Consider the following 15,274-nt stretch of genomic DNA (forward strand, 5'->3'; position numbering starts at 1 on the left):
ACCATTTTACCTTTCCCAGAATTTTGTATTTTAAAACACTGGGAAGCCTACCTGCTTGGGAAGATACTGAACACTTTGACCTGTCCTATATTGTTGATTGGACTCTCAATTGGTGCAATTATTTCATCAACATCTACCAAATCCAAACATACCTCTATTCTGAAACTCAACAATTCCACTTTTGATGGTATAGTCAATGGAAATGCATAATATATACATCAAAAGACATATACATAGATGCCTATGGAAGCATTAAAGTATTAGATGCCTTAAAGCATTAAGAATCTCAAACAGGAAATGCCTGGTTAATAAAAGAATGCCATTGATAGGAGAATAAGTGAGCAAATTGTGAGATAATTATTCAGTAGAGGACTATGTAGCAATGAGAATGAATGAACTATGATATCATGCAACTGCATAGATGAGTCTTACAAGCTCGATGCTCAACAGAGAAACCAGACATACAAAGAAGCACATCCTCTATGATTCTGTTTACAGAAAGTTCAAACTATTGATGGAAAATTCAAATTATTGATTGTAATATGATTCATAACTCTAGTTACCTTTGGTGAGGAGAGTGGTTAGTGGCTATGAAGGGACATAAGGAAGGCCTCAGGATGCTGTTAATAACCTGGTTACTCATCCAGGGGGTGATTCTGTACCTATGTTCACTTTGAGAAATCTCAGTGTGGTATACATTAAGTATTTGTGTAGCATTCTCTACATGTATCTTTGATACTAGTTTTACCTTATAAAATTATAATAGATGAGCTAAAAATAATACAACCATTAAGTGAGGGATGAGATGCTAAGTAATCGTGAGCTTAGTTCTTTTCTTCCGTATCAGGTTGTTTTTAGAATCAACTTAACAAGGATGAGTCAAGCAACAGAAGTAAAATTATATTACCTAAAATGTAGCTATAACCACAAGTGGACCTAGGAGAAATCATTTAAAAAGAAATTTCCTTTAAGAAGTAGGAAGAGGGTGAGAGATGGATGCGAAGCTAAACTGTTCAACATAAATTTTCTAAGCCACTTGCTTACGATGACAAAAATTTTTAAAGATAGCATCAAGCTACAAAAGGTTTATTGTAGTTTCGTAAATATTTATGGTCCACTTAAATTACGCTGACTGTATTAGATGCTTGGGACACAAAATGACTAACACAGTATACTTTCCTTCAGGGAGTTCCCAATCAGAAGTGGAAATAGGAATTTAAGCAGATAACATTCTTTTTCTTCTTTTCAATTTTTCCTATACAATGCACTTTGAGAAGACTACTGAAGACAGAAGATTATTAATCTTTCATAATCCCATCACCAAAAGATACCTTCCTAGTCTTCTTATACATATATAGTCCTATTTTTCTAAAATATTTTTGTATATCTACACATATCCTTTTTGAAGCCAAACAAAAATCTATTGAGAATATTTTTCCATGTCTCTAAAAGTTTTTTTGTCATACTTAATAGTGACAGCCTATAGTCATCTCATGAGTTGGTCCCAATTGATGGAACCGTCAACTCTTCCTTGGAGTTTTGATAAAGCTTTCTAGTCCAGATGGCTCACAACTGATAATATGTACTTTTTGTTCATTTTTCTTTTTTCTATTATTCATTTTAGTTATACATAATATTGGGTTCATTTTGACCTAAATGTATAAGCATGGCATATAATTGGCCTTAATTCAGTTCTCCGTACTACATGTTAAATTTAGATGGACATTATTGTCCGGGTATGTAGCTCAATGGTGGAATGCTTGCCTAGCATGCCTGAGGCTTTGAGTTTGATCCCCTGTACTGAAAAAAATACAAATATGTAAGTAAATATAAATACAAATAAATGAACATTATTGTCATGAAGCAGTCAAGGCTTCTTTTGAACCTACCCACCTTATTCATACTATCTTGACATAATTTTATTGGGGCCCATATGAGCTATTATGTTCATAAATTCAGGCCATTCTTAAAATGTCTTACACTGCCATTTAAATTCATCATCGAGGAAATCTTTCTCACTTTGTTTCCTCTGCCATCTGCTATCCACAACCCATATACTTGTAACAAAGAATGGAAAATTCCAAGGCAAGGAGGAAATGGGACAAAGGAGGAAGACTGTTAAGTTTTACCAAATTCTGAGTTCCGGTCTCCGGAGAAAACAGCCCATATGTAGACTTCAAAGCCACTGACAAACAGTTGGCTAAAGGAATCAGCAAGGATGTTATACCTCAGAGAGCAGCATTGCCCAAACTCCAGGGAAGGAAATGGGGAAGGGAAATGAAAGAGGAACGAGAAAGTGAAAGCCAAGCTGTCCTGTGGAGGTGCTTCTTTGTATTTGAAATCTGCTTAGTTTCTTCCTAGATCTCAATTAAGTTCCTTTCAAAGATCTGATTCTGAGATGAGATTTTACAGAATGCATTTTATGCAAAACTCCTACACACATGAGCGCGCGCGCGCGCGCGCGCACACACACACACACACACACACCACAAAGAGCCTCCCACACACTCTCAGCAGGTCTAGCACTCAAGAATTATATACATCAAATTTGCTAGGAATGGAGAAGAGGGATCATTTCCAAACTGACCTGGATATAGAAGTTCTTGAGTCAAACTTTCATAGCAGATGGAATAATTTGTCTCGACAGCTACACATACTCTTTGCTAGGGTGCCATGAAAATCAGTGACAGAAAGGCCATAATAGCTTCAGAAAATGAAAAATTATGAGAGCCAAGGTTCCTTTCTTCCTTTTTTTTAAAAAACTCCTTAAATCAGCAGTAGTTTCCTATGCTGAAATGAGACTTTGAAATTATGGTGAGTCAGACATAGACGAGTACTTTCCAACCATGCTTATGAATGCTACAATTAATCCAGTAATTCATTTTATTGATAATGTACAATTAGGATGCTAAATGATCTGAACATATTACTTCTCTTACTTTTAGTGCTTTATACATTATAATTAAGCAAAGCAAAGTTAAAATCATACACATAATTAAGGAAACCAGTGTTAAAATAAATGAAATAAAATTGTTCTCTGAACTCAGTTTAATCTCCATGAAAAGACTATTACATACTCTTAAAAATGGTAGGGTTTCCAAACACTTAGCCCATAAGCATTTTAACAGAGCCTGCAATCGGTATTTAATTTCTTTGTCTTGAGCAGAGTCAGTTCTTTTCTTTAGTGAGGGTTTATCATAAATAGAGATCTTCTCTTCCAAATAAAATATTTAAGCATCGGAACTGTTGTGCCTGTAAAACCATACAGAAGAATGAAACTCTATTTAGAATCCACAAAGAACCATGCAGACTTAAGTTGTTAAGAGATACACATTTTCCTTGGAATGTTTTTGACCCATTGGGAGACATTTCAATTTTAAACATTTAGGGAAAATACATTCTTACATGAATTTGCATGTAGCAGACAGCTGCCAAATATTTCTTGAATTCCTTTCATCAAGAAGAGATTTCCACCAAGAGCCACTCTTAACTATGTAAGACATTTAAGGAAAATCTTAAACCCAAGTACATTTCCCCGAATCTTATTCCATTGAGCATGCTGAAAATTCATGATACCTTTTCAGACTTTCAGGAGGAAAAATCAATATAAATTGAACAACCATTGTTTTCCACACACGTACTGTGTGTCTATATGTATATACACACATATTTAAAGAGTATACACACATACACACATGTTTGTGTACTCTTTATATCTTAAAAGAGCCATATGAGAAACATGTACCCATTTAACATATAAAGGAAATAAGTCCATGTAAAGAAATTATGAAACTTAACGATTTTACACAGGAAGAGGGAAAGTCAGAATTCAAATCTAGGCCCGTCTGATTCCGAAGTCCATATTCACTTTGCCAGAATATGTTGTCTCCTGTGTATAGACCCAAAACTTAACAATATTTTAGTAACTTTTCCCAAATACTGAGTTCTTGTTATTAAAGATTAATTTTCTAGACATGGTGACAAATATTCCACAGAGAAACTATAATATACCTGGTAGAGAATTTTAACTTGGTGAAGGACTTTAATTCCAGTGTTAGATTAAAATGAAATTAGTATGTTAGTGATTGTTAATTTCTGGTATATAGAGAGGAAAAAAGAACTTGAACCGGGATGCATTGAAATATTCAGGAGGATCAATGTAATAACATATTGACACATTTGCACTAATATATTTACTTTGGTACTGAGAAAATTTTAACATAGCTCCTTGGACATTGATATTTATACACTGGGATATTTTGATAGATCCTAATGGATAAAACTTTAGAATTTCAGTCCTTTCTTTTTTTAACCAAAAACTGCTGAAATAGATGATTAGCTATTAATTCTTTTCCAAGGCTAAAATCTGAGTATCACTTAGAATGATGTGCCCATAAATATAGCTACACCTGGCTCTCCACATTCCTTTAGTTTCAGAGGCCTAGGTAAATCCAAGCCTGCTTGGGTTATCTGTTGGCATTGCACAGGTCATTCATGTTCCATTCTGCTAATGACTGTCGAGTGCAAAGTCCTGTCTTCTCTTCTGGGCTTCACGTTCCCCATTATTCCCCAAATAGGCAATTCCTGGAAAATGATGTCCATCCTCTCATTCCACCTTTCTCCAAAAGAAATTCCTATTCTGCCCCCATCCTCCCTTGAACTCTGGACAACAAAGACCTCCCTCTCATTTCACTCTGGTGGTAGTTTTGAGAAAGTAGAGTTAAATAGTATCTGACTGGCAAACCTTGCGGGAACAGGACTCCTGCAACTATGTATTGTGCTGTTTCTTCTGCATCACCACCCATAAAATTTGTGTCTTGAATTGTCTGAAATTTTTCTGCTATTTCACTTAAAATCAAAGTCAATGCAAAACTGAGGTGTGGTTGAGGACTGGAGCCACACTAAGCTTCAGACTATTCGAGAAATCCCCATTCACGTTTCTAATAGCTTCCTCAGTCTTTGCAGAAATATAAATGTATCATATTCTAAAACTAATTTTTTAAATGATGGACCTCTGGGAGGTGAGACTAAAATTTCCACAAAGTCTTGTTGGTTAAAAAAAAGATTGATTTTTAAATGTATGTTATGTATTAAAAATAATTGTTAAACTATAAGTTTATAACATTGCATCAAACTATTAAAGCTAATTTGTTATAAGTACTAAACTACATAAAACTCTATATATAACTATTAAAATAATATTGCTGTGAATAGAGTTCAAAATAAAAATTTGTCATAGCCAAAATGGCAGCTAACAGATTGAGTATGTCAAAGGAGCCTATTTTGTATATTGCTGTATATTCTTACTTTTTTACTCTAATCAAATCATGGCCACTTCAGGATGCACTCTGTGATAAAGTGGTTGCACCAAAATGCCTGAACCAAAATAGTTGTGTCAACATGGCCACATAAGCATGCTTCACTTTGATCCCAGATACATAGACTGTAAATTTATGCTTCAAGGATGGGCCCTCTATCTCATTTCTCACTCCTCACATGCCATGTTGTTCTCCAGCCTTGATGCACGCCTTGGTGTTTGGGAATGTGACAGCAATCATACAGAGGATGTATTCCCGATGGTCTCTCTATCACACCAGAACTAAGGACCTGAAGGACTTCATCCGCGTTCACCACCTGCCCCAACAGCTCAAGCAGAGAATGCTCGAGTATTTTCAAACCACCTGGTCAGTCAACAACGGAATAGATTCAAATGAGGTAATGTTCACCTCTCATGTTGACATTTTGAGGCAGAAAACACATATTCTAAGGTAAAAAAGCAAGATGCTGTAATGTACGTAGCAGAAGTGACAAACACACCTAGCAACTTCTTTATCTCTTTATTTTGTTCATCACTCGTGAAACTCAATCCACTTCTTCTATCTGCTTTGGTTTACAAATTCGCAGTGCCACTCTGGACTGATCTGTATTTTATATTAATAAGCCATTTTGGTTGATCAAATGATTTATTTTTCCTTTTTTAAAGGAACCAATTCTTATGAGAGCATAATGGTGTAATGTTGGGCTATTAGATTAGTCAAGCTAAAGCAACTGTTAGAATTAAAAAAAATAACAAAATCCAACATAGCTGTTATCTGTAGACTTCCAGAAATAACATAGACTACCACTGGGGAAAAAGGTATTATAAAACAGGCAACCATTTCACCAACCCACCAACCAAACCAACACATTAAGGAGTAATACTTTGGTTTCTCCTTTCTTGATGTGATTATGACACCAGAGAAAACACCCACAGATCCAAATTCCATTTTTTCTGCCATGAATAGGAATCTCTGGGAGAAACAAGTCACAATGATTTACATGTTAGTTATATGTTTCCCTAAACGGGGTCTTTTATTAATTTGTGCTATTTCTCCAGACTTATTATGCACTCATTATTCAGTAGCCAACCGTGAAGGGTCATGGCCACTGAAAAATCTCTCCAGGATCATACATGCATAGATTTCCTCTTCTGTACTCTGGCTAGCCAATCAGTAAGAAGAACATCTCTCTTGTATCTTAAGGTACATCAGTCAGACTTCACTTAGCCAAATTGATTTCCTCCTCCATCTTCTCTGACAGCTTCTGAAAGACTTTCCAGATGAGCTGCGTTCTGACATCACTATGCACTTGAACAAGGAAATCTTGCAGCTGTCCCTGTTTGAATGTGCCAGCCGGGGCTGCCTCAGGTCTCTGTCTCTACACATCAAGACCTCCTTCTGTGCTCCGGGGGAGTATCTGCTGCGCCAAGGGGATGCATTGCAGGCCATCTACTTTGTGTGCTCGGGCTCCATGGAGGTTCTTAAAGACAGCATGGTGCTGGCTATTCTTGGTAGGTCTGAGCTGAAAATCTGCAGTTTTACTCTGCAGCATGAATTAAGAAGATGAAACTGGGGAAAGTCTGCTAGTGAGAGTAGAAAAAACACAGGTGAATATATGGACTCAGAATTATTCTTCATATGGGTTTAATTTAGCTAAGTATTATATACACTGGTTAATTCTTATAAAACACTCCAGTAGTAAAAATATTAACCTCATTTTATGGATAAATAAATACAACTTAGTTAACTTGTCCAAATCATATAGTAATAAAATAAATTCAGTGCTTTCTGATTCCTAAAGAAATTATATATATATATATATATATATATATATATATATATATATATATATATTTAATAGACCTTTTTTTATTTATATGCGGTGCTGAGAATTGAACCCAGTGCCTCACACATGCCAGGCAAGTGTGCTGTCACTGAGCCACAGCCACAGCCCTTCCTAAAGAAATTATTGATCATGAGTTACATGCTCTCCAGCTAAAATAGCTGCTCAGTTTTAAAAGGGCATTTCCATATTTTTGTGGAGAAGCAATTCAGAGAGCACAAAAATTAAGTTTTATCTGTGCTAGAAATAAAGCAAAAAGGGATTACACTTCAAGAATAAACTCTCATTGCAGTCATTAACCTAATACTGTCAAGGTGACTATAGGCTCTTTTTAGTTCCTCACAGAACTAAAAAAGAACTAAAGAGATAAAACTAAAACTCAGAAGATAATTGTGAAAATTTTGTGCCCATGAAGTTGACTGCAAATATTAAGACATAATTAGTCTTTGTTGAAATATAAAGGGCTGCTGAAAAGGGGGTGGCACGTAGGGTTAATGTAGAAAATTTTCTTTCACAATTTTATGCAAACTTCCTTTAAAATCTACTCTCCTTTGTTTGTTCAGTTATTCTACTTATCGTGGGCCTATAAGTGAATCAGACACTGTTCTGAACCCTGATAATATAGCAGAAAAGAAAATGGCCAAAATCCTTGCCCTTGTAGAAACTAAACTCAAGCAAAGGACATGATAGAATAGACCGAGGTGGTAGCAGGGATGGTGAGTGGCAGGTGAATTCAGAATATATTTTAAACACCAATATAATAAACCAAGGCTTAGAATTTGCATTACTAAAAAGGGACTAATGCAGTACTTTCTGTTTATTCTAGTTTTCCAACAGCCTAATATTTACAAACAATCACTTGCAAAATATTTTCACACATGGGATCTCACATAAGCCTCCACAGCACTGAGAGGAAGATCACAGAGGCCTTTTCTCTATCTTTCTAAGACCAAAGCTAACCTGCATCTTGACTCTATGACCACTGCTTCCTCTTTGTGTAAACAATACTTACTAGTCTATGTAATTGTAGACCTGCTATCACTGGATTCTAGCTAGTAAACTTCAAGACAATTGCAATTTGGGAGAGAGAAGATAACTAATATTTATTGAATCTCTAATATAAGCTGGATTTTTCATGTCCATTACCCAATTTAAATTTTGCAAGCTTATTGGGTTGGTGTTATAGTCTGAATGTTAGGAGTCCTCCTAAAATTCATGTCAAGATGCCATCATTAATATTATGGTTCTAGGAGGCAGGGCCTTTGAGTGTTGTTTAGATCACAAGGACAGAGACTTCATGAATGCAATTAGTGTCCTAATTAAAAAGGCCCCAAAGAGCTGCCTTGCCCTTCTGCCATGTGAAGATACATGAGAAGGCATCATCTAAGAATCAGAAAGTGGGATCTTATTAGACACTGGTAGGCAGAGAGGTACTGCTGGGTGTGGGGTGGGGCACAGGTCACTTGTTTTTATTTATTCACTTTATATTTTGATAAAGAAAATGAGGCTTTTATACTGTCAAAAATATTAGAATTGTATGCTTTATTTTGTATATTTTATGTAACAGATCTATCATTCATAATGTTCAATAGTTATTTCTTCTTCCCAATTGTGAGAAAACCGGTGCAGAGTTCTTTCTCCCACATCACCCTCTGGTGTTGTAGAAATAACCAGAAGTGATTAAAAGAACTTGAATATGTTCAAAAGCTGAAGATCATGCTTCCATTATTGTCCAAAGTACTAGAATCAAAATAATTCACATACCTCTTGATAGTCTTACCTTAGAAGCACAGAGCCATTTTCCCACTTAGAAAAATCTGAGCCATTATTATTTTCCTGGAAACATTAGAGGGGCTGTGGACTGTGACAAAAAAGAAGGAAAGAAAAAGAAAAAGATATAGGTGCGTGTGTGTGTGTGTGTGTGTGTGTGTGAACTGATTTGTCTAAAGCCATTTGACAAATCCTGCAAGAGACCTCTTCTACAAGAAACTAAATTGCAGGTACCATCGATGACCTGCAATTCTGAACTCTCCATCCTTCAGCCATTATCCCTAGACCAGTGTCCAATACCAGAAACAGTTTTGCCCACCAGAGTCCATTGTACAACATTTGAAAATACTTTGGGTTGTCAAAATGAGAGTTCAGGGTGAGCCTCAATCTCACCCCTGCCTGAAGTAGTCTTCTCCTTTCTTCAGTGTGATCTGAGATATATGAAGCCTGTAAATCAAATGAAGTTCTCATTCCTAAGCTCAAGTTTGCTTGCTTTTCTTGACAATGATATTTCTTTCCCTCCCTCCCTCCCTCCCTCCCCCTCCTCCCCCCCCCCTCCCATTTGTAGGGAAAGGAGACTTAATTGGAGCAAATCTATCAATTAAGGACCAAGTGATAAAAACTAATGCAGATGTGAAGGCTTTAACCTACTGTGATCTTCAGTGTATCATCCTCAAAGGCCTCTTTGAAGTGCTAGACCTTTACCCAGAATACGCTCACAAATTCGTGGAAGACATTCAGCATGACCTCACATACAACCTTCGAGAAGGGCATGAGAGTGATGTAAGTCTCATTTTTAATTAGTGCTGAGCTCTAACAACACAGGTCTTGGAAATCATTTATAACTGCAAAGGCAAATGGTTATAACCTCACTTTAAAAAGACTTTGATATAAAAATGTACTCAGTCAGTCATTGAATAATTAAACAATTAGCTAGAAGCCCAAACTGGAGTTCATTACCAGCACTCTAGGAAAATATTATTTATAGGTGACTTCTCTAAACTTAGTTTGGTTCTTGTATATTTTCATGGCATAAAACTAGAATCATTTTCAATGATGTATATCATTTATCTAGAGATGTGTAATTTCTCCAGAATTTAAAGATTTCCAGATAAAATATATGGCTCAGAGTCTGCTGTGTTTACAATTGCTCACTACACCAATTGTTTGGCATGGATTTTGCTTAAAACTAATCTTTTTTGTTAGAACAGTACCCAAAACAATCTATCTTAAAAAGACTAAATATGCATAAAAGGATTCAAGCCGAAGATTGTTAGATTGAAAGAATAATGAACATTTTATGCAATTATATATTTGCTACATGTTTCAGTTTATACTAACAGCTTTCCTGTCAAAATATGTACTATACTCCATCCTGTGATTAAGCTGATCGTGAACATGACTTCATTAGATGTGTCAGACACAAAGGATTTAATAGGAATGATTGTTGAAAGGCAAGCCAGAGCATGCAGAGCATCATGTAACAACCAGAGCCTTGTCCCAGATATTTGCAATACCCAAGTTAGGGGGTTAGAAAGCTGTGGTTTTCACTAACCTATATTGAATGGACATTTTTACTAATCATTACCATTCTGCATTATGAAAGGTATAAAGAAAATCCCAAGTTGTGTATTTTTTCATCTGCGTTGGTGATATAACATTAGATAGATGAAAGATGATATTTCATTCTGAAGTCCATAATTACCAGTTTTGCATGTGCTTCTTACTGCTGGTGATAGCAAACAGCAGAGGAGGTATCATTGGCCATCCAGGATACTTTAGCTCTCTACCTATAGAAAGAATCTTATTAGTTGCTTAAAACAAATCTTTAAGGTAAGTCTCAATCTTTTTCTATGGCAGGGAAAAAACTGAGATTCAGACTGGCCTATAATCACACAAACTGGGTGGGTGGGAGAGTTTGAGCATGGGTATCAGATTCATAACCTATTAAATATGGTGTCTCTTCTTGAAGCTACTTTCATGTATTTCATTCAATAGAGGGAATTTCAAAACTACATGTGTTTTTTGTGCTCTTCATGAAAGCATAAAATGACAACAATTTTTGAAGATCGAAGGTAAGTTAGGGGGTTGAAGCAATCAGTTAAGGAGGAAGAAATGAAAAAAGCCAATATTTCCTGCATTGAAAAATGGAAAATATTGGGTCCCAACCTCTATTTTCTTTCCATTTGACTGTTATATTTTAATAATCCTTATCTTTTATTATTATTGTTTATGGTATACAACATGATGTTTTAAAATATGTATACACTATGGAAAGGATAAATCAAGCTAATTTACATAGGCATTTCCTGACATATTTAATGTTTTATGGTGAGAACATTTAAAATATACTGTCTTAGCAATTTCCAAGTGTACAGTACATCATTATTAACTAAGTTGTCCTCCCAGTTCATCTATGTTGTCACAAATAATAGAATTTCCTTCTTTTTAAAGGGCAAATGATATTCCAGTGTGAATACATGATTGTTTTCTTTTTCAATTCATCCATTGATGAACATTTAGGTTGATTCCATATCTGGGTTATTGTGAATAATGCTACTATGATCATGAAAGTGCATATATCTCTTATAGATAATGATTTCATTTCCTTTGGATACAATAACCAGTAGTGGAATTGATGTATCATATAATAGATCTGTGTTTAATTTTTTGAGGAACCACCATCTCTTTTCCATGGTGGCTCTACTAAAGTACATTCCCACCAACAATGTGCGTAGGTTCCCTCGTTTCACACCCTTGCTAATACTTATCTTTTCTCTTTTTGAAAATGACCATTCTAAATAGGTGAGAGATGATATCTCATTGTGGTTTTATTTTGCATTTCCCTGATGATTAGAAATGTTGAATTCCTTTAGTATGTCTCGGGATATATGCTCAGGTCCTTTGCCCATTTTTAAATCAGGCTATATGTTTTCTTCCTGTTGAGTTTTTTGAGTCTCTTATGTCCTTTTAATATTAACCCTTACCAGATGTATGGTTTACAAATATTCTATATGTTGTCTCTTCACTTTGATGATAGTTTTGCTCTGAAGAACTTATTAATTTGATGGAATCTAATTTTTCTTTTCTTGATTTTGTTTCTTATACTTTTGGAGTCACCTAAAAAAACAATCATTTCCCAGATCAAAGTCATGGAGTTATTCTCTTATTTTTCTTTTAGAGTTTTACACTTTCATGTCTTTTACCCATTTTGCGTTGATTTGTTTTATATGATGTGACATAAGGATCTAATTTCATTCTTTTTTTTTAAGAGAGAAAGAGAGAATTTTTAGTATTTATTTTTTAGTTTTCGGCGGGCACAACATCTTTGTTTGTATGTGGTGCTGAGGATCGAACCCAGGCCGCACCATGCCAGGCGAGCGCGCTACTGCTTGAGCCACATCCCCACCACCCTGATTTCATTCTTCACATGTGTTAAGGGAGCTTTATCATTGATAAGTATTTTGTCCTGTTTTCTATTTGCCAGAATATTCATCATAGTAGTTTTAAATGCTTGTGAGTGTAACTCCAATATATGAATCACCTGTGTAACTCTTTTATTCTGTTCTCTCTCACTCCCTACCATTCTTTTTCTCCTTCCCCATCCTCCTCCTCCCCTTTCCCCTTGCTCTCCCTGCCATTTGATCCTTTTTTTAAAGCAAGTATCATAATTTTGTTTAAATAGAGATGTTGCTTATGGAAAATGGTTCATGTAATTTTCCTCTAAATAGAATACGATTTTCTCTGGGCAGGCAGATCACTTTTATCTTGTCCATTGTTCATCTTAGGCGTTGTTAGCTTGTTTTCTTTTGTTTTCCTTAGTCCTGAAGTGTGGCCTGTATTCCTAGAGCAGTTTTTCTGGGGTTTCTCCTAAAACTCTAGTATGCTTACCAAAGCCCCTCCTGTTTGGCAGGGCTTAGACTCCAGTCTACTTAGCACCACTTGGCTGTTCTGCAATTCATTCAGCCTCCCAACTGCTATTTCATCTATGCCTCAAGGAGTACCACCCCCTGAGTGCTCAGGTCAGAATTGGCTAATGCCTCAAGGGGAACACAAATGCAGTTACCTCTTCTCTGGGATTGTACTCCTCAAATCCCATATGGTTTATTTCACCCGAACTTCATCCTCTTGCTCCTTAGCCAGGAAGACTGTCCCTTCCCGGTTTCCTCTACTCTCCCCAACCAATGACATAGCAAATGCCCTCAGAAAAATGCCTAGCTAATTATGAAATACACTAGTGTTGTTTCCTCAGGCATCACAGCCATTCAAGTCTTACCTCAGTTGATTGCTCTCAATGCCTTCAAGGAATTATTTCACATATTTTGTCCAGCTTTATAATTACTTTTAACTGAAGGGTTAGTTCAATAAAATCTACTCATTATGGCTGGAACCAAAAGTATTGTGTCTTTTTACAGAGGGGGCTCCTTACAAGCTGCATTTTTAAGGGAACTGAAGCTTACTTTTGGAAAGTATTCTTTTATATTTCTGATCTGTTATTTCTCAAAATTTATGTATTTTATTCTCCAAAATCCTTGGAGATACACTACCTTCTGATGGCATAGTAAGTTTGAACCACTCTTCCTCATAACTCAATACATTTGAGGAAAAGTCTTGTGCTCTCCTTAAGCATACTTATCGTTTGAGGGGAAGTTATGTATCATATATGTTCTGATGTATACCTGTGATTATGGATTCCTGCCCTTGGCTCTATATAAATGTTATTGCTTCCTATCTCTTGAATGAGATAGGAAGCAATAACATTTATATAGCAGATCAAATGTGAAACCGAGCCCCCTCCCTTCCATGTACACAAACAAAAATTGCGGTCATGCTAGATTTTCTGGTAGACTGAAGCATTGATGGAAAGTTGATCATGGGTGTTAGAAGAAGGAGCATTTGCATATTGGAGATGCAAGCGACATAAATGTAACTTATCTATATATCCTTATTCTTAAAGATCATGTAACCAAATCAGGTCTTCAGCCAATTTACTGTTGCTTTCAATTCTCTCCTCTTGTATAATCTATTCTCCCCTCTTATCCTTATTACTTCTGACATGTATTAAAATAACTCTCCCTTTGGATATTCTATGCCTAATTTTTCCCTCTAGATATCACCTGTTATCCCAAATAGCTTATAGACTATCAGATGACATAGATACTTCCCAGAATATCTAGATAAAGAGAAGACTAACAGTCAACCCATTCTGGAATAAAATAAAGGCCAAAAAGCAGTTTAAGAAGTAGGCAAAATTTAGAAGGGTTGTGTATGTAGCAATAAGATTATTACTCCTAGAACTGTGATAAATTGTATGATTTTAGATTGACAGTGTATTCCATTCTCATAGGAAAACAAATGAAAATGTATAAAATATTTTGTAAGTATGTTGAAAAGGATAGTTAGGACTGTTTTGACCTCATGCTAATTATTCATTTTATGCAATCAGTGTGTTTTCTATATTCGCCCTTATTTATAACTCCTGGATGGCCCCAATAATGACATCAATTAATTTAGCTATTTCTCTTTACGCAGATTATGAGAAATTTGCTTCACTGCTTCTTATGGTGAACTCTGTAAAATTGATTTTGGCATAAACTCATCTGTTGTGAAATCTAGTTTTTTAACATAAGTAACTTTAATTTTTTGATGAACAAATTTAAGTGATTGGAAAGTGTTCAAAATATCTGCTTTTTTTAAAAAAATGGGTAATGTTTTTGCATTGAATATTAGAAATTGATATGATTATATATAAATATCTTAGGTGCTATTGTAGGTGCTGATTTGTTATTGATAGTGTTGGGGTTGTGGAACAATAAATGTCAATTTTGTTGGGGAAAAAAGATGAAAAATTCTCTAGTTTTACCTTACTGAAAGGTTTCTAAATAACAAAACTTATTAGAATTTGTAATGTGTTGATCACTTTTCTACAAATTTGTACTATTGACATTTAATCTTATAAGCATAAAAAAATAAAATCTCCTTATTTTGTTCCCCTCTTCTTTAAAAAGGGAAGGGATATTTTACCCATTGTCCTGAGATTCAGTGGCCTCCAGTGAAGGTCTCTTTACTCCTGTGTCCAGTAAATACGAGAGGTTACAACAACGTTCAGAGTCTCTGAAGCAGAGACAAGGGAGGGTTACCCACTTTCAGCAGGTTCTCTCTTGTGATATATTTGGTGGATGGCCCACAGTACTGTCTCACAGCTGCTGGAAACCTGAACATTTATTGTAGAATTTGAATCTTCCCCTCTCTCCCCATCTCAAGAACCATGTTTATGGAGTATGGTTACAAAACTGAATACTTCATAGTCCTGACCTCAAATGCAATAAATACATATATAATG

At 35.6% G+C, this 15,274-nt stretch overlaps 1 protein-coding gene across 1 annotated transcript in view; it reads left to right on the forward strand.

Annotated features, from left to right (window-relative positions):
- Kcnh8 (potassium voltage-gated channel subfamily H member 8) overlaps positions 1 to 15,274 on the forward strand; it is a 346,203-nt gene that overhangs the window by 278,867 nt on the left and 52,062 nt on the right. The window contains exons 9-11 of the mRNA XM_027923181.2: positions 5,516 to 5,715; positions 6,580 to 6,829; positions 9,500 to 9,714. Of these exons, the coding sequence (XP_027778982.1) occupies positions 5,516 to 5,715; positions 6,580 to 6,829; positions 9,500 to 9,714 (665 nt within the window). The remainder of the gene's footprint in view (positions 1 to 5,515; positions 5,716 to 6,579; positions 6,830 to 9,499; positions 9,715 to 15,274) is intronic.

This window comes from Marmota flaviventris, chromosome 1 (assembly GCF_047511675.1).
Source record: "Marmota flaviventris isolate mMarFla1 chromosome 1, mMarFla1.hap1, whole genome shotgun sequence".
Taxonomy (NCBI): Eukaryota; Metazoa; Chordata; class Mammalia; order Rodentia; family Sciuridae; genus Marmota; species Marmota flaviventris.